This window comes from Tamandua tetradactyla, chromosome 22, assembly GCF_023851605.1.
Source record: "Tamandua tetradactyla isolate mTamTet1 chromosome 22, mTamTet1.pri, whole genome shotgun sequence".
Taxonomy (NCBI): domain Eukaryota; kingdom Metazoa; phylum Chordata; class Mammalia; order Pilosa; family Myrmecophagidae; genus Tamandua; species Tamandua tetradactyla.
The window spans coordinates 27523014-27548364 of NC_135348.1; the positions used below are offsets into that span (position 1 = coordinate 27523014).

Here is a 25351-nt window from a genome sequence, read left to right on the forward strand (position 1 = left end):
GCACATGAGATTTTGTTGGTTTGTCCAGAGTGATCCCCCGATGAATCCCAGAATGATTTGATCAGTGACTGGAAAAGTATTTGCAAGCCCCCTTCGGGGAATGGTGAGAGTGGGGAGAAATTCAACTTCCCCAAGTTGAATTCTTCATATTCTCTCAAGCAGTGTGGACAACCAAAACTATAGGCTGAGCCCCCAGTCTTGGGGTTTGTTCACATGAAACTTAACCCCACAAAGGATGGGTCAAGTCTACTTAAAATTTAGGCCTAAGAGTCACCCCCAAGAGATCCTCTTTTGTTGCTCAGATGTGGCCTCTCTCTCCAGCCAACGTGACGAGCAGTCTCACTACCCTCCCCCTCTCTGCGTGGGACATGACTCCCAGGGGTGTGGACCTTCCTGGCAACGTGGGACAAAGATCCTGGAATGAGCTGAGACTCAGCATCAAAGGACTGAGAAAACCCTAGAATGAGCTGAGAATTAATATCAAGGAATTGAGAGAAACTTCTTGACCAAAAGGGGGAAGAGTAAAATGAGACAAAGTGTCAATGGCTGAGAGATTCCAAACAGAGTCGAGAGGTTATCCTGGAGGTTATTCTTACGCATTAAGTAGATATCACCTTGTTGTTCAAGATGTAGTGAAGAGGCTGGAGGGAATCGCCTGAAAATGTAGAGCTGTGTTCCAGTAGCCGTGTTTCTTGATGATGATTGAACAATGATATAGCTTTCACAATGAGACTCTGTGAATGTGAAAACCGTATGTTTGATGCTCCTTCTAGCTACTATATCAACAGAAAAGTAGAACATATGGAATAAAAATAAATAATAGGGGGAACAAATGTTAAAATAAATTCAGTTTGAAATAGTGGTAAATGAAAGCGAGGGGTAAGGGGTATGGTACGTATAGTCTTTTTTTCTCTATTATCATTTTATTTCTTTTTCTGTTGTCCTTTTATTTCTTTTTCTAAATCAATGAAAATGTACTAAGAAATGATAAATATGCAACTATGTGATGATATTAAGAATTACTGATTGTATATGTAGAATGGAATGATATCTAAATGTTTTGTTTGTTAATTTTTTTAATTAATAAAAAATAAATCAGAAACAAAAGGACAAATACTATATGGTTTCTTTTAGAAAATACTTATAAGAAAATTCGGACCTGAATTGTAAGGTCTTATAGCAGTCACATTTATTCATGAGCTTTAAGTGTTATTTCTGGATTCTGAGCTGCTGTACTATGTATGTATTACCTGATATTTACCTGGAACTTTGGGTACCTGTGTGACACCTAAGATTCAGAGTTGGAGTTTTGTAGCTTTGCAAGTTGGCATTGCTACATACAACTGTTAAGAAACTGAAAAATAGATCAACCTTCAATTAAAGACAAAATCAAAGCTGATCTGGTTGGGACTAACGTAAATCAGAATACAGGGTAAAGAATGACAGTGTCTCTATTTTACAACTTCACCTACTGTATGAGACCAAAGGAAGAGAGCTTTATGTTGTCCAAAACCTAAAGTTTCTGTAGCACACAATCTAACTCAACCTGTCTAGATAGTTCATTTGAAAATACATGGAACCCAGAATGGGAATGAAGTCTTATAATTCTGTATAGCTTAATGTAATACCAGGATACATCCCAGAGTATGTTGGGCAGATAATTAAAAAGTATTGGCAATGTGCAACATGACAGGCAGGGATGGGTCTGGCCCTTGCACCATGAGATTGGCAATGCCTTCCTGACCAGAAGAGGGAAAATAAATGTAACAAAATAAGGTATTGGTAGCTGAGAAAGAGTTCACATGGAGTAAAGAGGCTATTTTGGAGGCTACTCTTATGCAAGCTTCAGCTAGATATTGCTAAAGAACATACAGAGCTCTGTCTGAAATCCTACAAAAGTGGAACACACTAAATTTACTTTTCAGAAACCTAAAACCTTCAGATGGATTGCTAGGCCAAATAAATCCTTGTTCTAGTTTGCAAGCTGCTGGAATGGACTGTATCAGAAACAGAACAGCTTTTATAAGGGGGAATTTATTAAGTTGTAAGTTTACAGTTCTAAGGCTGTGAAAATGTCCCAGTTAAAAAAGTCTATAGAGGGTGGGCCATGGTGGCTCAGTAGGCAAGAATGCTTGCCTGCCATGCCAGAGGACCCGGGTTCGATTCCATGTAAAAAAATTTTTTTAAAAGTCTATAGAAATGTCCAATCTAAGGCATCCAGGGAAAGAAACCTTCGTCCAAGAAGGCCGATGACACTCAGGGTCTCTCTCAACTGGAAAGGCATGTGGTGAACATGGCAGCATTTGCTAGCTTTCTCTCCAGGCTTCTTGTTTCATGAAGCTCCCCCTGAGGCATTTTCCTTCTTCATCTCCAAAGGTCTCTGGCTGCATGGGCTCTCATGGTTATTATGGTTCTATTGTTCTCAAGCTCTTTCCAAAATGTTTCCTCTTTAAAGGATTCCATAAAACTAATCAAGACCAACCTGGAATTGGTAGAGTCACCTCCCCATCTAATCAAAGGTTAATCCACAACTGGTTGAGTCACATCTCCATGGAGATAATCTAATCAAGTTTCCAACCTACAGTACTGAATAGGGTTTAAAAGAAACGTCTGCCTCCACAAGATGGATCAGGATTAAAACATGGCTTTTCTACAGTACATAATCCTTTCAAACCAGCACATTCTTGAAACCCAGAGGTGCCAGTCTCTCCAAGAATACCAACTGGTTCCATCCCCCTCTCCTATATTATCAACACTCTTTTTCAACATGACACAAGTTAGAATGGGCATAACACAAATATCCCTAAAGATTGGGAGAAGGATCAAAGGAGAATTTATAGCATAGAAATTAGGATTTAACATATGAGCATGACTGCTGAATCATTGAATTGATATTTCTTTTTAGTCTTCAGTGTCTTGCAGCAGCTACAAGAAAAAACATAAAACTGCGGAACTATAATCCATACCAAACTTTGAAGCCTGTTCTATACTAATTGTTAAACTGTATTTGAAAAAATGTACTTTGAAATGTACTGCTTTTTTTGTATATCTTATATCTCATAATAAAAAATGTTTAAAAAAAAAAGGCCAAATGTCTGCTACATATTGGGGTGTTCCATGAACACCATAGTCATGCCTGGTTTTACTCTTTCTGTGTGTTTTCCCAGTCCAGACTGGGCACCAAGGTAAAAAATCTAGTAGTCATGTAAGTATCCTATAGAGATTCTAGTCTACTTTCTCTCCATCAGATACTAATTCTGATCCAAGCATGTAAATATTTCTCAGATTCATCACCTATTTCCTAATATTTTCTGTCCTGGTTTAGTCTTTTATCATGTTTCACTAGAAAACTATTATTTTTAATAGATTCAGAAACACTAATTTCTCAGGACTTAAGGCAGTTTTGCCTTTCTCCAATAACATTCGATTCTGCCACCAGAATGGTCTTTCTGAAGCACAGCTCTGACCATGCTGTAACTAACAGTCTTCAGCTAGGTTTTACAGTCAGAATGCCTTTTCCCATGGTGGTCTACAGGGTTTTCAAAGATAGAAAGAAAGTCACTGGAAAAGCAAAATATGTTTGAAAGGGGTGGATGGATGCCATTATTTTTATATTAAAACAAATATGTACTGCGGAATGAACTATAAAATTTGCACACATTTTAAAGAAATTTCATGACCGTGTGGCTATTTCAGGTTACGCCTCTACCTGCATTCCTTTCATTCAAACTCACCACCAGAAAACATTGTTTAGCAGAAAAGTCTGGGGAGCCCCCATTCACAGGGGTAAACCTCAAACTTCTTATCATAGAGGGTCAAAAAGAGCAGTATAACCAGACTCTTCTTCTAACTTCATCTCTGATTTTTTCCCTAGGCTATACCTGAAACACAGAGCTGCTGATTTCTTGGCTCAGAGACCATATGTTTTTAATGCCTCTTTGCTTTTTCCACACTGTGTTCTAAGTAGAATGCTTTTCCTTGCTCTCCTTGACTATCTCATACCTCATGCTCCTTCAAGAGATAGCTCGGGCATCCCATGCTCCAGAATCCTCCAGTGTCCCCTCCTCTTCCCTCCCAGCCTGTCTAGGTTTCTCTCCTAGATGTATACTGTTATCGTTACAAGCCATGCGTGAAGCCTTATTCTCCCGTGCTCACATTTCCTTAAAGAGGGCATCTTCGCTTTGCTTTCCTTTAGAAGGCATTTTAGGTGAACATTTGGGGTTTCTCCCACTGCTCATTTACCTCTCTCAGAAGCAGAAAGTCATTAGCTGGTGAGATTGGTCTGTCCTGACTTCCATAGGGCCATATTAACCGTACGGACAGAACCACTTCCTTGAAAAGGCAGCTTGGGCCATCTCTGGCTCTTTCTCTTGTGCTTTGTCTCTTATGTACGCTCTGGAAAAAGGGCTCCCTCTTTACTTCTTCCTGCAGATTAGTAAATATATATGGCAAGACATCCCCTTTGTGGTTGTGGTCTCACTGCTCTCCACCTTTTCTTTCAGTAATGGGATGGGGGTAGGGGTACGTTCAACCTGAGTAAGGTGAGTGGGACATTCCACTGCACTCAGCAATATACCCACCATCAAGGAGCCCCAAATAAAGCTGACAGACAGCCCCATTTGGGGACTGGCACTACCTATGTCCATTTTTAATTAGTTAAAACCCAAGGGGAAGGGTATCTGTAACATCAGATGTATCACATTGTTTTAAGTTATCAATTAAAGTTCCTTCCATCAATTAGCCTATAAGCTTCCCAAAGGCAGGAACTGACTAATCTTTTTAACTGTTGTATTTCCATTAATGCAGAGTACTTGACAAATAAAAAGTATTTAATTTTTGTTACTTCTTTTTCTGATTACAGAAACAATGAAACATTATTTTAGAGACAAAGAAATTTTGCAAAAATAGGAAATAAAAGTCACTTAATTCCACAAACCAAAGATTATATAGTAACAAAATATAAACTTGTACATTTACTCTTTTTTGCATTTTATATATGTACTTTCTTTTGCAAAATGAAATTACTTTATACATAATTTTGTTTTAATAAATAGTTGCTTTTACAGTATTACTTATTCTTCTACAAGATGGTTCTTCATAGCTGTATAGTAGTTCAATGACAAATAAAAAGAATAGCCCTCTGATAAATAACAAATATTTATTAGACACTTGTCAAAGCATTTTCCATGTGCTTTCCCAAGTGGTTTGCATTACATCTTCACAACAACTCTTGAGGTAGGTATTCTTAATTATCCATTTATAGATGAAAAAACAGAGGCTAATAGAAATTAAATAGCTTACCGAAGGTCACATAAATATTAAGTGACAAAACTGGGATTCAGTTATATGTCATTTGAACCAAAGCCACCAGAACCGTTAAAAGGATATTCTGTCATTTATTTAGCAAATTCCCTATTGTGGACCCTTGGATTGTTTCCATTATTTATTCTTTTTAACTATCATCAATAATACTGTCTCTGTTGAAGATCCTTCAATGTGAAATTTTTGGGTCAGTGGGGTTTTCCCCTCTAATTACTTATCTATACACAAAATGGAAAATTTTGAGTATAGAGAAAAACACAAAGTAATAAAGCAAAACGCATTGACAGTCCTATCTTCCAGATACTATTATTTTAAATATTTTATTGTTTATCTTTCCAGGCTTTGTATATTTATATTCACACTGTATGTATAAAGTACTTATATATACATGTGCATATATAATACTATATGTATTTAGAAATCTTTATGATACCGTTGCCATATGTATAAACATATCTACATATATGTTTTCTTTATAGGTAATCAATTATTTAGTTGTAGAAGCCATATGTTGGAGTTTAAGGAAAATATGCTACGTTTAAAAAACAAAACTGATGAAAATCGTCAGGAGCTAATGAAAGCCTTGGATAAAATGAAGAATGAAATTACAGAGAGAGAAAATCAATCAAGAAGCTTAGGTTTGTGTTGCTTTTGTTTTTGTGTATAGTGGTTTGTTAGCTTGTTTCATATTTTGCTTTTGGAAATTCAAATTTTATGTGTTCTCATTTTAGGGCCATTTCTCCCCAATAAACATAACTACATCATTATTGGTTCTATTATTGTGAGACATGCAAAAGTGAGGAAAGAGACATCACTGATAATACTTCCTCTTATCTCTACTTAAAAATTGATCTTGTGTCAATTCTATCTCTGAGAATTTCAGCACCATCCACAGTCCATGCAATGGACACAGCCAGAATACTGAGCAGTACCTCTGACCCTCCTTCTCTCTCTTCTATACTGCTCTGTCAGTCACTGGCAATCTTGTTGCCTCGACATCCTCTCTCTTTTTAAATATATCACAAATCTGTCCATGTCTTTCTATCTCCAGTAACCTAGTCAGGTCACCTCCACACTTCCTCTTAATGACTGCTCACAGTTTCCTAATATTTCTCTCTGTCACTAACCTTGTCCCCGCCTATCTATTCTCACTGTAGCTGAAATGAAGGCTACACTATCAGTGGCTCCCATTTTTCCGGAAGCCTCTTTGTCTTCAGACATCCCCCTTAACTCTTAACTCCTGGCAACCACTCATCAGTTCTCTGTTCCTATAGTTTTACCTTTTCTGGACGCCATATAAATGGAATCAAACAGTGTGTGACCAGCTGGGACTAGCTTCCTCCACTTAGCATAATGCATTTGAGATTCAGCCAAGTTGCTGAATGACCAATTGTTCATTTTTATTGCTGAATAGTATTCCATTGTATGGAGGTACAATAGATGCAATGCGTTAAACATTCACCAGTTGAGGGACATTTGGGTTGTTCTCAGTTTGGGGTAATTAAAAATCATTTTGCTTGCCTTCCATGTGGGAGACCTGGGTTCGATTCCTGGACCATGTACCCCCCCCAAACAAAATAATTTTGCTGTAAACATCCATGTACAGATTTTTGCATGAAAAGTTTTCATTTCTGTAGAATAAAAACCTAGAAGTAGTACTTAGTATTGATGGGATGTTTAACTTTATTAAAAAAAAAACCCTGCTTAACTGTTTCCCAGAGTGCCTGGACCATTTTGCATCCTGCCAACAATGTGTCCTATTTATTTTATCCATTCTAATGTCATGGTATCTCATAGTTTTAAATTGTATTTCCCTGATCACTAATGATGTTGAACATTTTTATCTGCTTATTTGTTATCCATATATTTTCTTTGGTAAAATGTTTGTCCATATCTTTTGTTACTTTTATTTATTTTTTAGTTTGTTTCCTTGTTGTTGAGTCTTGAGAGTTCTATGAATATTCTGAATACATATTATATGAAAATGTGATTTGGAGATATTTTCTTCTATTCTGTGGCTTTGGCTTGTCTTTTTCACTTTCTTTATGAAAACTTAAACTTGGAAATCATTGAAACCTTAACTATTGTTCTAGTTTGCTGCTGCCAGAATGCAATATACCAGAAACAGAATGGAAATTAATAAGTTGCTAGTTTACAGTTCTAAGGCCGAGAAGATGTCCCAATTAAAACAAATCTATAGAAATGTCAAATTTAAGGCATCCAGGGAAAGATACCTTGGTTCAAGAAGGCCAACGACGTTCAACGTTTCTCTCTCAGCTGAAAGGGCACATTGTGAACATGGTGGCATCTGCTGGCCTTTTCGTGGCTCTACCAAAAAAGGGACTCTCTCCAAAATGTTTCTTCTTTTAAAGGATTTTAGCAAGCAACTCCACCCTCAATGAGTGGAGACACACCTCCATGGAAATCATCTAATCAAAAGTTACCACCCACAGTTGGGTGGGTCACATCTCCATGGGAACAATCAAAATGCTCCCACCCAGCAATATTGAATGAGGATTAAAGGACATGGCTTTTCTGGGGTCCACCACAGATTCAGACCAGCACAACTATATTGATTCTTTTAATCCAGGAACACCGCATGTCCCTTGTGGTATTTAGATTCAGTTGTCAACTTGGCCAGGTGAACGTACCTAGTTTTGTTGCTGCAGACATGAGCCAATGGTAAGTGAACCTCATCTGTTGCTAATTACATCTGCAGTTGGTTAGGAGGCGTGCCTGCTGCAATGAATGACATTTGACTTAATTGGCTGGTGTTTAAATGAGAGAGCACAACGTAGCACAGCTCAAGCAGCTCAGCATTCCTCATCTCAGCACTCGCAGCTCAGCCCAGGCCTTTGGAGATGCAGAAAGAAGTCACCCTGGTGAAAGTTGTTGGAACCCAGGGGCCTGGAGAGAAGGCCAGCAGAGACCATCCTGTGCCTTCCCACGTAAGAAAGAACTTCAGTGGAAAGTTAGCTGCCTTTCCTCTGAAGAACTAACAAAATAAATCCCCTTTTATTAAAAGCCAATCTGTCTCTGGTGTGTTGCATTCCAGTAGCTAGCAAACTAGAATATCCCTCCATTTATCTCTTCTTCAGTTTCTTTCAGCAGCATTTCATATTTTTTAATATACAGATCCTTCACATATATATCTTAGCTTTGTACCTAAATAGTTCATTTTGGGTGGTTATTGTAAATAGTACTACTTTTCACATGGTTTTCAGTGTTTGATTGATCGTTGCTGGTGTATTCACATGCAGTTGAATTTTATATGCTGACCTTGTACCCTACAATCTCACTAAACTAACATATTAGCTCAAAGAGCTTTTTTGTCTATTTCTTGGGATTTTCTACCTAGACAATCCTGTCATTTACAAAGAGGAAGAGTTTTATTTCTTCCTTTCCAGTATGAATGCCTTTTATTTATTTCTCTTACTTTATGTGCTTGCAAGGATTCCCAGTAAAACATTGAGTAGGGGTGGTGAGAGCAGACATTCTTTAATAGTTCTCGAAATTAAAGGGAATATTTGCAGTCTTTCATAATTCAATATAATATTAGCTGTAGGTTTTTTTTGTAAATGCTGTTTATCAGATTGAGGAAATTCAGTTTTATTTCTAGTGTGATGAGAGTTTTTAACATGAATGAATGTTGAATTTCTTTTTTTATTAATTAAAAAAAATTAACTAACACAACATTTAGAAATCATTCCATTCTACATATGCAATCAGTAATTCTTAATATCATCACATAGATGTATGATCATCATTTCTTAGTACATATGCATCGATTTAGAAAAAGAAATAGCAAGACAACAGAAAAAGAAATAAAATGATAATATAGAGAAAAAATAAAAATAAAAATAAAAAATACAAAAATATATAATAAAAATAAAAAAAAAACAAAAAACTATAGCCCAGATGCAGCTTCATTCAGTGTTTTAACATAATTACATTACAATTAGGTAGTATTGTGCTGTCCATTTTTTTTTTTTTTTTAGAAATCATACCATTCTACATATGCAATCAGTAATTCTTAACATCATCACATAGATGCATGATCATCGTTTCTTAGTACATTTGCATAGGTTTAGAAGAACTAGCAACACAGCAGAAAAAGATATAGAATGTTAATATAGAGAAAAGAAATAAAAGTAATAATAATAGTAAAAAACAAAACAAAACAAAACAAAACAAAAACCTATAACTCAGATGCAGCTTCATTCAGTGTTTTAACATGATTACTTTACAATTAGGTATTATTGTGCTGTCCATTTTTGAGTTTTTGTATCTAGTCCTGTTGCACAGTCTGTATCCCATCAGCTCCAATTACCCATTATCTTACCCTGTTTCTAACTCCTGCTGAACTCTGTTACCAATGAAATATTCCAAGTTTATTCTTGAGTGTCGATTCACATCATTGGGACCATACAGTATTTGTCTTTTAGTTTTTGGCTAGACTCACTCAGCATAATGTTCTCTAGGTCCATCCATGTTATTACATGCTTCATAAGTTTATCCTGCCTTAAAGCTGCATAATATTCCATCGTATGTATATACCACAGTTTGTTTAGCCACTTGTCTGTTGATGGACATTTTGGCTGTTTCCATCTCTTTGCAATTGTAAATAACGCTGCTATAAACATTGGTGTGCAAATGTCCGTTTGAGTTTTTGCCCTTAATTCCTTTGAGTAGATTCCCAGCAATGGTATTGCTGGGTCGTATGGCAATTCTATATTCAGCTTTTTGAGGAACCGCCAAACTGCCTTCCACAGTGGTTGCACCCTTTGACATTCCCACCAACAGTGGATAAGTGTGCCTCTTTCTCCGCATCCTCTCCAGCACTTGTCATTTTCTGTTTTGTTGATAATGGCCATTCTGGTGGGTGTGAGATGATATCTCATTGTGGTTTTGATTTGCATTTCTCTAATGGCCAGGGAAATTGAGCATCTCTTCATGTGCCTTTTGGCCATTTGTATTTCCTCCTCTGAGAGGTGTCTATTCAAGTCTTTTTCCCATTTTGTAATTGGGTTGGCTGTGTTTTTGTTGTTGAGATGAACAATCTCTTTATAAATTCTGGATACTAGACCTTTATCTGATATGTCGTTTCCAAATATTGATTCCCATTGTGTAGGCTGTTTTTCTACTTTCTTGATGAAGTTCTTTGATGCACAAAAGTGTTTAATTTTGAGGAGTTCCCATTTATTTATTTCCTTCTTCAGTGCTCTTGCTTTAGGTTTAAGGTCCATAAAACTGCCTCCAATTGTAAGATTCATAAGATATCTCCCTACATTTTCCTCTGTTTTATGGTCTTAGACCTAATGTTTAGATCTTTGATCTATTTTGAGTTAACTTTTGTGTAGGGTGTGAGATATGGGTCTTCTTTCATTCTTTTGCATATGGATATCCAGTTCTCTAGGCACCATTTATTGAAGAGACTGTTCTGTCCCAGGTGAGTTGGCTTGACTGCCTTATCAAAGATCAAATGTCCATAGATGAGAGGGTCTATATCTGAGCACTCTATTCAATACCATTGGTCGATATATCTATCTTTATGCCAATACCATGCTGTTTTGACCACTGTGGCTTCATAATATGCCTTAAAGTCAGGCAGTGCAAGACCTCCAGCTTCGTTTTTTTTCCTCAAGATGTTTTTAGCAATTCGGGGCACCCTGCCCTTCCAGATAAATTTGCTTATTGGTTTTTCTACTTCTGAAAAATAAGTTGTTGGGATTTTGATTGGTATTGCATTGAATCTGTAAATCAATTTAGGTAGGATTGACATGTTAACTGTATTTAGTCTTCCAATCCATGAACATGGTATGCCCTTCCATCTATTTAGGTCTTCTGTGATTTCTTTTAACAGTTTTTTGTAGTTTTCTTTATATAGTTTTTTTGTCTCTTTAGTTAAATTTATTCATAGGTATTTTATTCTTTTAGTTGCAATTGCAAATGGGATTCGTTTCTTGATTTCCCCCTCAGCTTGTTCATTGCTAGTGTATAGAAATGCTACAGATTTTTGAATGTTGATCTTGTAACCTGCTACTTTGCTGTACTCATTTATTAGCCCTAGTAGTTTTGTTGTGGAATTTTCCGGGTTTTCGATGTATAGTATCATATCGTCTGCAAACAGTGATAGTTTTATTTCTTCCTTTCCTATTTTGATGCCTTGTATTTCTTTTTCTTGTCTAATTGCTCTGGCTAGAACCTCCAACACAATGTTGAATAATAGTGGTGATAGTGGACATCCTTGTCTTGTTCCTGATCTTAGGGGGAAAGTTTTCAATTTTTCCCCATTGAGGATGATATTAGCTGTGCGTTTTTCATATATTCCCTCTATCATTTTAAGGAAGTTCCCTTGTATTCCTATCCTTTGAAGTGTTTTCAACAGGAAAGGATGTTGAATCTTGTCAAATGCCTTCTCTGCATCAATTGAGATGATCATGTGATTTTTCTGCTTTGATTTGTTGATATGGTGTATTACATTAATTGATTTTCTTATGTTGAACCATCCTTGCATACCTGGGATGAATCCTACTTGATCATGATGTATAATTCTTTTAATGTGTTGTTGGATACGATTTGCTAGAATTTTATTGAGGATTTTTGCATCTATATTCATTAGAGAGATTGGCCTGTAGTTTTCTTTTTTTGTAATATCTTTGCCTGGTTTTGGTATGAGGGTGATGTTGGCTTCATAGAATGAATTAGGTAGGTTTCCCTCCACTTCGATTTTTTTGAAGAGTTTGAGGAGAGTTGGTACTAATTCTTTCTGGAATGTTTGATAGAATTCAGATGTGAAGCCGTCTGGTCCTAGACTTTTCTTTTTAGGAAGCTTTTGAATGACTGATTCAATTTCTTTACTTGTGATTGGTTTGTTGAGGTCATCTATGTCTTCTTGAGTCAAAGTTGGTTGTTCATGTCTTTCCAGGAACCCGTCCATTTCCTCTAAATTGTTGTATTTATTAGCATAAAGTTGTTCATAGTATCCTGTTATTACCTCCTTTATTTCTGTGAGGTCAGTAGTTATGTCTCCTCTTCCATTTCTGATCTTATTTATTTGCATCCTCTCTCTTCTTCTTTTTGTCAATCTTGCTAAGGGCCCATCAATCTTATTGATTTTCTCATAGAACCAACTTCTGGCCTTATTGATTTTCTCTATTGTTTTCATGTTCTCAATTTCATTTATTTCTGCTCTAATCTTTGTTATTTCTTTCCTTTTGCTTGCTTTGGGATTAGTTTGCTGTTCTTTCTCCAGTTCTTCCCAATGGATAGTTAATTCCTGAATTTTTGCCTTTTCTTCTTTTCTGATATAGGCATTTAGGGCAATAAATTTCCCTCTTAACACTGCCCTTGCTGCGTCCCATAAGTTTTGATATGTTGTGTTTTCATTTTCATTCGCCTCGAGGTATTTGCTAATTTCCCTTGCAATTTCTTCTTTGACCCACTCGTTGTTTAGGAGTGTATTGTTGAGCCTCCACGTATTTGTGAATTTTCTGGCACTCCGCCTATTATTGATTTCCAACTTTATTCCTTTATGATCCGAGAAAGTGTTGTGTATGATTTCTGTCTTTTTAAATTTGTTAAGACTTGCTTTGTGACCCAGCATATGGTCTATCTTTGAGAATGATCCATGAGCACTTGAGAAAAAGGTGTATCCTGCTGTTGTGGGATGTAATGTCCTATAAATGTCTGTTAAGTCTAGCTCATTTATAGTAATATTCAGATTCTCTATTTCTTTATTGATCCTCTGTCTAGATGTTCTGTCCATTGATGAGAGTGGTGAATTGAAGTCTCCAACTATTATGGTATATGAGTCTATTTCCCTTTTCAGTGTTTGCAGTGTATTCCTCACGTATTTTGGGGCATTCTGGTTCGGTGCGTAAATATTTATGATTGTTATGTCTTCTTGTTTAATTGTTCCTTTTATTAGTATATAGTGTCCTTCTTTGTCTCTTTTAACTGCTTTACATTTGAAGTCTAATTTGTTGGATATTAGTGTAGCCACTCCTGCTCTTTTCTGGTTGTTATTTGCATGAAATATCTTTTCCCAACCTCTCACTTTCAACCTATGTTTATCTTTGGGTCTAAGATGTGTTTCCTGTAGACAGCATATAGAAGGATCCCGTTTTTTAATCCATTCTGCCAATCTATGTCTTTTGATTGGGGAATTCAGTCCATTGACATTTAGTGTTATTACTGTTTGGATAATATTTTCCTCTACCATTTTGCCTTTTGTATTATGGACATCATATCTGATTTTCCTTCTTTCTACACTCTTCTCCATACCTCTCTCTTCTGTCTTTTCATATCTGACTCTAGTGCTGCCTTTAGTATTTCTTGCAGAGCTGGTCTCTTGGTCACAAATTCTCTCAGTGACTTTTTGTCTGAGAATGTTTTAATTTCTCCCTCATTTTTGAAGGATAATTTTGCTGGATATAGGAGTCTTGGTTGACAGTTTTTCTCTTTTAGTAATTTAAATATATCATTCCACTGTCTTCTAGCTTCCATGGTTTCTGCTGAGAAATCTACACATAGTCTTATTGGGTTTCCCTTGTATGTGATGGATTGTTTTTCTCTTGCTGCTTTCAAGATCCTCTCTTTCTCTTTGACCTCTGACATTCTAACTAGTAAGTGTCTTGGAGAACGTCTATTTGGGTCTAATCTCTTTGGGGTGTACTGTACTTCTTGGATCTGTAATTTTAGGTCTTTCATAAGAGTTGGGAAATTTTCAGTGATAATTTCTTCCATTAGTTTTTCTCCTCCTTTTCCCTTCTCTTCTCCTTCTGGGACACCCACAACACGTATATTTGTGCGGTTCATATTGTCCTTGAGTTCCCTGATACCCTGTTCAAATTTTTCCATTCTTTTCCCGATAGTTTCTGTTTCTTTTTGGAATTCAGATGTTCCATCCTCCAAATCACTAATTCTATCTTCTGTCTCTTTAAATCTATCATTGTAGGTATCCATTGTTTTTTCCATCTTTTCTACTTTATCCTTCACTTCCATAAGTTCTGTGATTTGTTTTTTCAGTTTTTCTATTTCTTCTTTATGTTCAGCCCATGTCCTCTTCATGTCCTCCCTCAATTTATCGATTTCATTTTTGAAGAGGTTTTCCATTTCTGTTCGTATATTCAGCATTAGTTGTCTCAGCTCTTGTATCTCATTTGAACTATTGGTTCGTTCCTTTGACTGGGCCATATTCTCAATCTTCTGAGCGTGGACAGTTATCTTCTGCTGCTGGCATCTGGGCATTTAGTCAGATTTCCCTGGGTGTCGGACCCAACAAGGTTGTAAGATTTTTCTGTGAAATCTCTGGGTTCTGTTTTTCTTATCCTGCCCAGTAGGTGGCGCTCGTGGCACACGTTTGTCTGCGGGTCCCACCAGTAAAAGGTGCTGTGGGTCCTTTAACTTTGGAAAACTCTCGCCATCCGGGAGGTTCGCTAGCCGAAGCGGCTTGGAAGAGTGCCAGCCGGCCCGGGGTCCGAACGCGGGGAGGGTCGCTGGCTGCCGCAGCCCGGGAAAGTGCCCGTCCGAATTTCCTAGTCGGCCCGGGGCGCCAAGTGTGGCGGGAGGGCGCCAGCCGCAGCGGCTTGCCCAGGCGAGTGCACCGTTCCCGGGGAGTCACGGGTTTGGAAGGGCCCCCCCCCCGTCACCATTCTCCGCGGCCTGCAGATTTCCGATCCAATTCTCTCAGTTGGTCTGGGGGGCTGCGCGTGGTGTGGGCACCAGCCGCCGCAGTTTCAGGGGACCGCCTGTCCAATTCTCCCAGCCGGCCCGGGAAGGGGGAAGGGAGTGACTCCGGCCACTTGCCGCCCCGCCCGGTGAAGCCCGCGCCCCTCGGCGATCTCACCAGAGCGGTTTCTCTCAGCCAGCCAGCCGTGCCAGGATGGGGTACGCTGTCTTTTTTATCTCTGTCGTGGCTTTGGGAGCTATTCTGTATCGTTTCTACTACCCTAGTAGCTGTCCTGGAGGAGAAACTAAGATCCACGCGTCTTACTAAGCCGCCATCTTCTCCGGAAGTCCTGAAAGTTGAATTTTGTCAAATGCCTTTTCTGTCTCCATCAATAAAATCATGTGGGGTTTTATTTGTTCAGTCTGTTAATATAATGAATTTCCTTTTTTTATTCAGACCACATATAATTAAACATTTTAAAGTGAACAATTCATTGGCATTTAGTATATTAACATTGTTGTACAACCAATGCCTTTATCTAATTCAAAAATGTTCTCATCACACCAAAAGGAAACCCTATACCCAGTAAGTAACTGCTTCCCAGTCTTCTTTGCCCCCAGCTCTGGCATCCATCAATCTGCGTTTTGTCTCTGCAGATTTGCCTACTGTTTATTTTTCATATAAATAGAACTATACAATGCGGAACCTTCTGTCTGGCTTATTACACTTAGCAAATATTTTTGAAATTTATCCATGGTGTGGCATGTGTATTTCATTCCTTTTTATGACTGAATAATATTCTATTGGGTGGATTCACCACAATTTTTTTATCCATTCATTCATTCATGAATATTTGGGCTGTTTCCACATTTTGACTATTGTCAATTGTGCTGCTTTGAACATTTGTACACATGTATTTGCTTGAGTCCTGTTTTCAGTTCTTTGGGGTACATAACTAGGAGTAGAATTGCTGGGTCATATGGTAATTCTGTGTTTAACTTTTTGTGAAACTGCCAAACTGTTTTCCACAGTGGCTCAACCATGTTTTATTCCCACCACCAATGTGTGAGGATTCCAATGTATCTACCTCCTTGTCAACACTTATCTTCCTTTTTCTTGATAACAGCCATACAAGTGGGTATGAGATTATACCTCATTGTAGTTTAATTTGCATTTCCCTAATGGCTCATGATGTTGAGCATCTCATGTGCACATAAGTCATTTTTTATCTTCTTTGGAGAAATATCTCTTCAAGTCTGTTGCTTTGCCCATTTTTTAATTGGGTTGTTTGACTTTTGGTTGTTGAGTTTTAAGAGTTCTTTATTAGGTCTTCTATCAGATATACCATTTGCAAATATTTTCTCCCATTCTGTAGGTTGTCTTTTTAATTTCTTAGTGATATCCTTTGATACCCAAAAGTTTTAACTTTGCTGAAGACCACTTTATTTTTTGTTGCTCTTGTTGATTGACTTAATTTTTTTATATTAAGGATATTCTAGTTTTACAGAAAGATCATGCAGAAAATAATGTCTCCATACACCTGCTGCTATTTTTAGCAATTTGCATTAGTATGATACCTTTGTTAAAAGAGATGAGAGAACATTATTGTAATTTTACTATTAACTATAATTACATTAGGAGTCACTGTTTGCGTTGTACAGTCCTGCTGATTGTTGGCTTTTTTGCCATTATATATATATATATATATATATGCATAGGTGTATATGTGTATACTAGAGAAGCTGCATATTTACAGAAAAGTCATGCGTAAAGTACAGAGTTCCCATATACCACCCTATTATTAACACTTTGCATTAGGGTGGTAAATCTGTTACAACTGATGAGAGAACATTTGTGTAATTGTAATGTTTACAGTAGTACCATTGTATATATTTTTATTTTTATCTTAGTAGCATATACATGACCTAAACTCCCCCTTTAACCACATTCTGATATATAACTCAGTGGCATTGATTACACTGACAATGTTGCCTAATTATCGCCACCCTCCAGTAGAACTTTTCTATCACCCTCAACAGAAATTCTGTACCAATTAAGTTGTAACTTTCCCTTTCCCTAGCCCTCACCAGCCCCTGTAATTTATATTCTAGTTTCTGATTCTAAGAATTTGCTTATTCTTAGTTTCATATAAGTGAGATCATACAAGACTTGTCCTTTTGTGTTTAGCTTATCTCACTCAACATGAGAGCTTCAAGATTTATCCATGTTGTCGTATGCATCACAACCTCATTCCTTTTCATGGCTGCATAATATTTCATTTACGAACATGCCACATTTTTCTTTTCTGTTTTTCTGTTGATGGACACCAGGGTTACCTCCATCTTTTGGGAGTTGCATAAAAATATCGGTTCGAGTTCCTGCTTTCAATTCCTGTTGGTATATAAGTAGTAATGAGGTTGCTGTGTCATATTGTGATTCTATATTAACTTTCTGTGGACCTGCCAAAGTGTGTTCCACAGTGGCTGCACCATTTACCTTTTCATCTCCAAAAAATGATGTTCCTGTTTCTCCACATCCTCCCCAACACTTGTCAGTTTTTCTATTTTTTTATTTTTTGATAGTAGCTATTCTAGTAGGTGTAAAGTGGTATTTAATTGTGATTTTAGTTTGCATTTTCCTGATGGCTAGTGATATCGAACATCTTTTCATGTGTTTTTTGGCCATTTGTATATATTCTTTGGAGGGATGTCTGTTCAACTCTTTCAAGTACGTTTTATATTTGTATCAAATATGTAGTTTACAAATATTTCTCCCATTAGTGGGCTGCCTTTTTATTTTCTTGACAAAATCCTTTGAAGTGCAGAAGTATTCAGTTTTGAGGAAATTCCATCTATCTAGTTCTTCTTTCATTGCTTGTGCTTTGGGTGTAAGGTCTAAGAAACCACCTTGCACCGTAAGATCTTTAAGATGCTTCCCTACATTTTCTTCTCTTCTAGGAATTTTATAGTCTTTAATCCATTTTGAGTTGACTTTTGTATATGGTGTTTTTTTGCAGTCCCTCATCATTCTTTTGCATATGAACATCCAGTACTCTCAGCACCATTTGTTGATGAGACTGTTCTTTCCTAATTGAGTCGCACCCTTGTCAAAAATCAACTGGCTATAGCTGTCAAGGTGTATTTTTGAACTCTCAGTTTCATTGGTCTATATATCTATCCTTGTGCCTGCACCATTGTTTTGACCACTGTAACCTTGTAATAAGTTTTAAAGTTGAGTCATGAGAGTCCTCCAACTTCTAACTTCTTTTTCAAGATTGTTTTGGCTATTTGTGGTCCCTTACCATTCCAAAAACAAATTCAATTTCCATTTCTACAAAGTAGGCTGTTAGAATATTGATTGGGAGTGCATTAAATCTGTAAAACACTGGCTAGAATTGATCTCTCGACAATATTTAGTCTTCTATTTTGTGAGTGTAGAATGTCTTTCCTTTTATTTAGGTCTTTAAAAATTTCTTTTGCAATGTTTTATAGTTTTCGGTGTATATATCCTTTACTTCCTTGGTTAAATTTTATTCTAGATATTTGGTTCTTTTAACCAAATGGATTTTTTTCTTGATATTCTCAAGTTGTTCAATACTAGTGTGTAGAAATATTATTGATTTTTGTGTGTTGATCTTATATCCTGCAACCTTGCTGAATTCATGTATTAACTTTACTTGTACGGTTACTGATTTTTTGTGACTTTCTATGTATAGAATCATGTCATCTGCAAATAGTGAAAGTTCTACTTCTTCCTTTCTATTCTCGATGCTTTTTGTTTCTTTTTCTCACCTAATTGCTCCAGCTAGAATTTCCAGTGTAATGGTGAATGACAGTGGTGACAGTGGGCATCCTTGTCTTATTCCAGATCTTAAAGGGAAAGCTTTTAGTCTTTCACCATTGAATATGATTTAAGCTCCGGGTTTTTCATATATGCCCTTTGTCTTGTTGAGGAAGTTTCCTTCTATTTCTAGTCTTCTAAGTGTTTTCATCAAGAAAGAGTGCTGGATTTTGTCAAATGCCCTTTCTGCATCAATTCTGATGATTATATGGCGTTCCCCCCGTGCTCTTCTAATGTAATATATTGCATTAATTGATTTTCTTATGTTGAACCACCCTTACATTCCTGGGATAAATCTCACTTAATCATGGTGTATAATTCTTTTAATGTGCTGCTGTATTCATTTGCAAGTATTTTGTTGAGGAATTTTGCATCTATATTTGTAATGGATATTGGTCTGTCATTTTCTTTTCTTGTGAATGTTTGTCTAGCTTTCATACCCAGGGGATTTTTGCCTCATGGAATAAGTTAGGGAGTGTTCCTTTCGCTTCAATTTTTTGGGAGTGTTTGAGAAAAATCTGTATTAACGCTGCTTGAAATATTTGATAGAATTTCCCCGTGAAGTTTCTGGTCTTGGACTTTTCTTTGTTGGGATTAACTATGAATTTGATTTCTTCAATAGATAAAGTAGTATTCAGGTTACCTATTTCTTCTTGGATGAATTTTGGTAGTTTGTGTCTTTCAAGAATTTGTCTCATTTCATCTAAGTTGTTAAAGTTATGTGCATAAAATTATTCATATAATTTTATTATTAACCTTTTAATGTCCATGAGATTGCTGGTGATAACTCCTCCTTTGTTTTTTCATATTAATAATTTGTGTCATATTTCTTTTACTCTTGGTTAATATGGTAGGTTTTATTAATTTTATCAAACTTTTTGCCAACGACCCATTTTTGGTTTCATTTATTTTCCACATTATTTTTGTTTTCCATTTTATGGGTTTCTGCTCTTATTTCTATTTTTTTCCTTTTGCTATCTTTAGGTTTATTTTACTCCTTTTCTAATTTTTTAAGGTGGAAGCTAAAACTATTTATTAGAGACATTTCTTTTTTCTAACATAGGCATTTAATGCTAAAAATATTCCTTTAAGAAATTGTTAGTCTCCTACACATTTTTTAATGTTTTATTTTCATTTTCTATCAGTTCAAAATATTTTCTAATTTTCCTTGAGATTTCCTTTTTGACCCAATGATTATCTAGTAGTGGGCTGTTTGGTTTCCAAATATTTGGGGAATTTTTTTCCAGATATGTTTCTGTTATTGAATTCTAGCACAATTCCATTACATTCAGAGATTATAGTTTGAATAATTGTAACTCTTTAAAATTCAATGAGGCTTTGTGATCCAAAATGTGGTCTATGTTTGTGAAAAGTATGTGCATATAACTTCATACCTGAAAGTATTCAGGTCAACCTCAACTCACTAGCTAGGATTTTTATAAATGATAAAATTGCCTTAGACTTCATCCTACAGGCCAAGGTAAAAATCTGAACAATCACAAATACATTCAGTTGTACCTGGATTAATGCTTCATTGGAAGTGGAAAGAGCAACATAGAAACTTAAGGAGAAAGCAACCTAGCTTTCTAAGGTAGACTCTGTTGATTTATGAGGTATGTTCAGCTTATTGGTCCAGGATCCTCGGAGGTGTGGTTGAGGTTATTTGTTTCTTCCTGCTACTTGGAATTGTATTGATAATTGCTTAAATTAAATGGTACTGTGAAGGAAAATTGAGTGGATTTGGTCCTATCTATTTTTGGTCATATTAACCATTGGGGTCAAGGGAGTGGTATACACATGGGAAACTCTGCCTGAAGCCAAGACAGTAGAAACTAGGGGTGGATTTGTTGGGAGACAATTCTCCTTGGTTTGCTTATTTTCAGCATATCTTCAGGGGTGAGACACTCTGATTTTTGTCCTGGACTGGTTTTTTTTCCAAATACATTTTGGTAGCAAACAGCCTTGGAAGATAGAGATGAAGTTCCCTCTGGTGCAAAAGTTAGGGAAGTTTGCTTGCAGCTAATCGGGAAAGATTTGGATCCCCTAAGCTCAGGGTTCATCAGCTGCAGCACTACCCCACTGCGTGTGTAGCTTCCACATGGTTTCTTCTTCATGGCCCCTGTGGGATCTGGAGGGCAAGAACCATCACAAGCATGAAGATCATGTTACTTTCTGTGCTGTGAGTAATAAAATCGTTTGTTTCTGACCCAGGGACCTCATGTCTTCTGGCAGCATCCATAAAACTTGAAGTCTAACTTACCAGCTTGCAAGTAGGATTAAATCTTAGATTCTTCACAGTTCTTGACACCAGTTGGTATTCTGGCCTTACATAACATTCCAGTATATCCACTTCCTTCAGCCTCTTTACTTCTTCCATTCCCATTTGACAAGGCAACCCAGACATTTCTACTTCACTAAGCATTGGCTCTTGCTTTTTCTAGAGGTCTGAGAGCAACCCCTTGCAGTGAGTGTGCTATATATCCTAGGACAACTTCTTCCTGTGTCAATGAATTTGGCTTACATAATCTTTCATACAAGCCTCTTAATCAAGAAACCGCAAAATCCAATCTTAGGAATACTCCCCTGGCTCTTTCCAGTTCATGTTAGCCTAGTCTTGCAACATTTTTGTGTATAGTCCGTTTTCTTCCGTATCAGACCCAGTACTTTCTTATCCATGTTTTACTGGGATTTCACCCTAGTTATTAGTCTGGGAGCCAGGGGGGTTGTGAGGAGCAGTTCCTAATGGGGTCACCTACTGTCTTGTCTCAATGTGGACTCTGTAGCATCTTCCTTCATAGCAACCAGCTCTTACTGAGAATGGTTAGGCCATCTTTACATACCAAAAGGTTTAGGGTGGTTGGTAAAGCCTATGTCCCTGGACTAGCCATCTACATATCCCCTTCTCATTTTTCAGAATCCCTTGTTTTTGCCACCAGGGCCTTGATATTAGCATAACAAGTCTACTTTGACTAAGCATTCAAACTCTCTGGATCCTTATGACTGTAGCAATTAGATCTTGCCTGGCATTTGGCTGTGTCTGTTCTTCCACTGCAGGAGATAAGGGCTTCTTTGTACATTCCCCAAGAGACTTCTGACTTTCATATTTACCCAATGACTAATTGCTAATGGCCCTCAGACGCTCATTATCTCTTTACAGGTTGTCAATGCATTTTAGCTGTAACCAACTTTAGAGTTTGGGGCAGTCCAAAAAACCACCCTCACTGAGGTCCACCAAGACCACTCTCTAGAGTCTTCACTAGAAGGACTCACTGAAAGATGTTATGCTTGCAGATACAGTTTATTGCAATGAAAGGATACAAACTGAAATGAGTCCATGGAAAGATGCATGGGACGGAGTCCGTGAGAATTCTAAATGCAGAACTTCTAATTGTCCTCTCCCAGTGGAGACATGAAAAGTAATAATTCCTCTCAGTAACTTTGTGCGATGACATGCATAAAGCATTGGCAGTCAGGAACCCTCATGCTCACATGGATGACCTCACTCTCTTGCCCTTCCAGAGGTCGAGCTGATACTGTGTGACCCACAGACCCTACCATAAATCACATTGCTAGACCATCTGGCACAGCTCAAGGCCCCAGGTAAACAAAGACACTTTTATCAGGCAGAACATTCTAAAGCTTAGAAATTACCTCCCAGGAACCAAGGGAAAGACCAGGCCTCTCTTTGGGCAAGGTTAAGTTTTTTACTACACACCAGCAATTCCGCTCTCTTTGTAGTCTTTGTTCTCCCCATATCTTTTAAATGCCTAAAGAATCACACTTTTCACAGCCTTCCCCTATGCCAGACCACTGTCAGTGAAACCTTTAGCAATTGAGATGCCACTTTATGCCAAGGACTATTAGGACTATCTGTGCCTCACTTATGATTTGGAACAGTTTTCTCTTTGCCTGTCAGGTGGTAAAGGAGCTAGTCCCAAATTCCCAATGTATCACTTGATATTAAAATATTAGAATAAGCAAATTCATAGAGTTGGAATCTAGAATATAGGTTACCAGATAATAGCATGGAGGTAGGGAATAGGGAGTTAAGGCTTCAAATGTACAAAGTTTCTACCTGGGATGATGGAGAAGTTTTGGTAACGGATGGTGGTGATGGCAGCACAATATTGTGAATATAACCAACAATACTGAATTATATATTTGAATGTGATTAAAAGGGGAAATTTTTGGTTGTATATATGTTACTAGAATAAAAAGTAAGAAAATCCATGGAATTGAATAACACAAATAGTGAATTCTAAGTTAAACTGTGGACTATAATTTATAGTACAATTATAAAAATGTGCTTTCACCAATTATAACAACTGTACCACACCAGTGCATGGTGTTAATAATAGGATAGTATATGGGAATCTTGTATTTTATGCATGATCATTTTGTAAACCCACAATTTCTCCCACAACAGCAACAAAAATGAAGGAAAAAAAAACACACCACTAAGTAATATAAGAGGACACTGAAAAAGATACCACTGATGGGAATCATGCAGTCATACTTATTTTGCATCCCCTAGTACTTTCACATTAAATATTTTTATAGTATACTCTTCCTTCATCTGCAGCTCTATGTAATCTCCAGAGCATATCCAAAGTTTCAGTATTAATTGTTATATATTCATATAGTCCCCCCTTTTAAAACACCTGATCTAGGGTATTGAAATGTCATGACCATATCCCCCAGGCAGGTAAATGCTGGTCAGCCCTCTACTGCCATTGATATAAACCAGGAGAACACATTTATCAGAGTACAATGACTGATATTCTGAAGAGAGGAGAGAGAAAACTATTACATATGTATTCTAAGAACTGTAATTTAATTGGTATGCTTTCATGAAATGACTTACCAGCCCTTGCAAAATAATTAAACAGCAATTTCTAATTAATGGTACAAGTAGATTTATTATATGTCGAGGAGCTGTGAAATGAAGTTATGAAGACACAAACTAGTGAAATAATTTGAATCAAAATAGCAGAGCAGGCTGATTATAGCATGTTGTAGTTATACCTGCTTCATTAGGAACTTATGGTTCTATTAGCCTCTACTTTGTATAATTCTTTAGGCTAGGCTTAAATTAAATATGCATTTTTAAATAAAAGATGAATCAATAATTTTTGAGCTACATTTTGTGGCTTCTATTTTTGGTCATCACATTGACAGAGTATTTCTTTTTTATTGAATACTAAATTAATCTGTAAATTAATTAATTAACCTTAACTTTAAAAAAATTATACTAGAAGGAGAAATATCCACATAGTTGGAAACTCAAAAGCCTTATTTTTTCTTTCTTTCAGTTGAGAAGAAAGTGGATACCTTGGGTACAGATGAAACAGAATATAATACATTTGAAGAGTTAAAGTTATTTTTCCCTCATCTGAGGAAAGCAGGAAGAGTTTATCCTGATGTAATCATTGGCAAAGGGAAAACAGGAGGTCAGAAAACTTGGATTGGAAAATACAATACAGATATTTTCATCTTTGTGACATTCTTTGAAGTTTGAAAATGTAATCCATTTTTATGATGCACATGGATTTATGAACTACATATCTATCTGACATTGATATGGACTAGAAACTAGTAGGCTATTTGGCAGAAAGTAATTCAATAAATATTTGGTGAATTGAGTTCGAATTCAAGTTTAATACAGATAATAAGAAAATAAGTCAGTATAAGTCAAACATGCATTAAGCATCTGCTGAATGCTTTATAACTCTTTGTTATAAATCTATTCATATCTGATTATCCCTTATTTTCCTTGGTCACCAAAAGCTCTACAGAAGAGGTAATAACTGAGATAAGTTTTGAAGATTGAGTTAAAGTCTCCCAGTATACAAGAGGAGAAAGGCATTTTAGCTAGAAGGAGGTATCTTGGAGATGAGAGAGTGGTATTGGTCAATTTGAGCAGGCAAAAGACATTAAATACGGCTGATTTAAAGGTGGCAGTTGAATCAGAAGAGATAGCAAGGGACAAGGTTGCTAAGGGCCCTGTAGACTCTTGTAAATATATTCTTTATCCTCAGGGCAGGGGAGCCATTCCAGGGATTGCATTGTATAGTGAACGACTCTGTTTGAAACTTAATTCCTGCCTCACATCATCCATAGAAATAAAATTTTCAGGTATATTTTAGGTCTAAATATGAAAGGCAAATAATAAATGACCTAGGAGAAAATTTAGGAGATTATGTCCAGAGATAAGCTAAGATTTTTCAGCAGGACTCAAAAGCACGGACTATAAAGGAATTAACTGATTCACTGGACAACATTAAATTTAAGAATTTCTTTTCTTAAAACAGGAGGTATAAAACATTGAAAAGGGATTCTAGAGTGGGAGGTGATATTTACAGCACATATAGCTAACGTAGTAGAAAATGGGTAAGAGCTTAATCAGGGATTTCACAAAAGATATCCAAAAGGCCAATAAACATGGAAAAATGCCCAAACTCTTCTTATGAAAGTTCATTCATTTATCTTGATTGAATACTTCTTAGTTTGTTGTAG

At 36.8% G+C, this 25351-nt stretch overlaps 1 protein-coding gene across 1 annotated transcript in view; it reads left to right on the forward strand.

The window, feature by feature from the left end:
- The window catches only part of MGAT4D (MGAT4 family member D), a 95725-nt gene that overhangs the window by 17495 nt on the left and 52879 nt on the right, over positions 1 to 25351 (forward strand). The window contains exons 2-3 of the mRNA XM_077139975.1: positions 5802 to 5960; positions 24148 to 24285. Of these exons, the coding sequence (XP_076996090.1) occupies positions 5802 to 5960; positions 24148 to 24285 (297 nt within the window). The remainder of the gene's footprint in view (positions 1 to 5801; positions 5961 to 24147; positions 24286 to 25351) is intronic.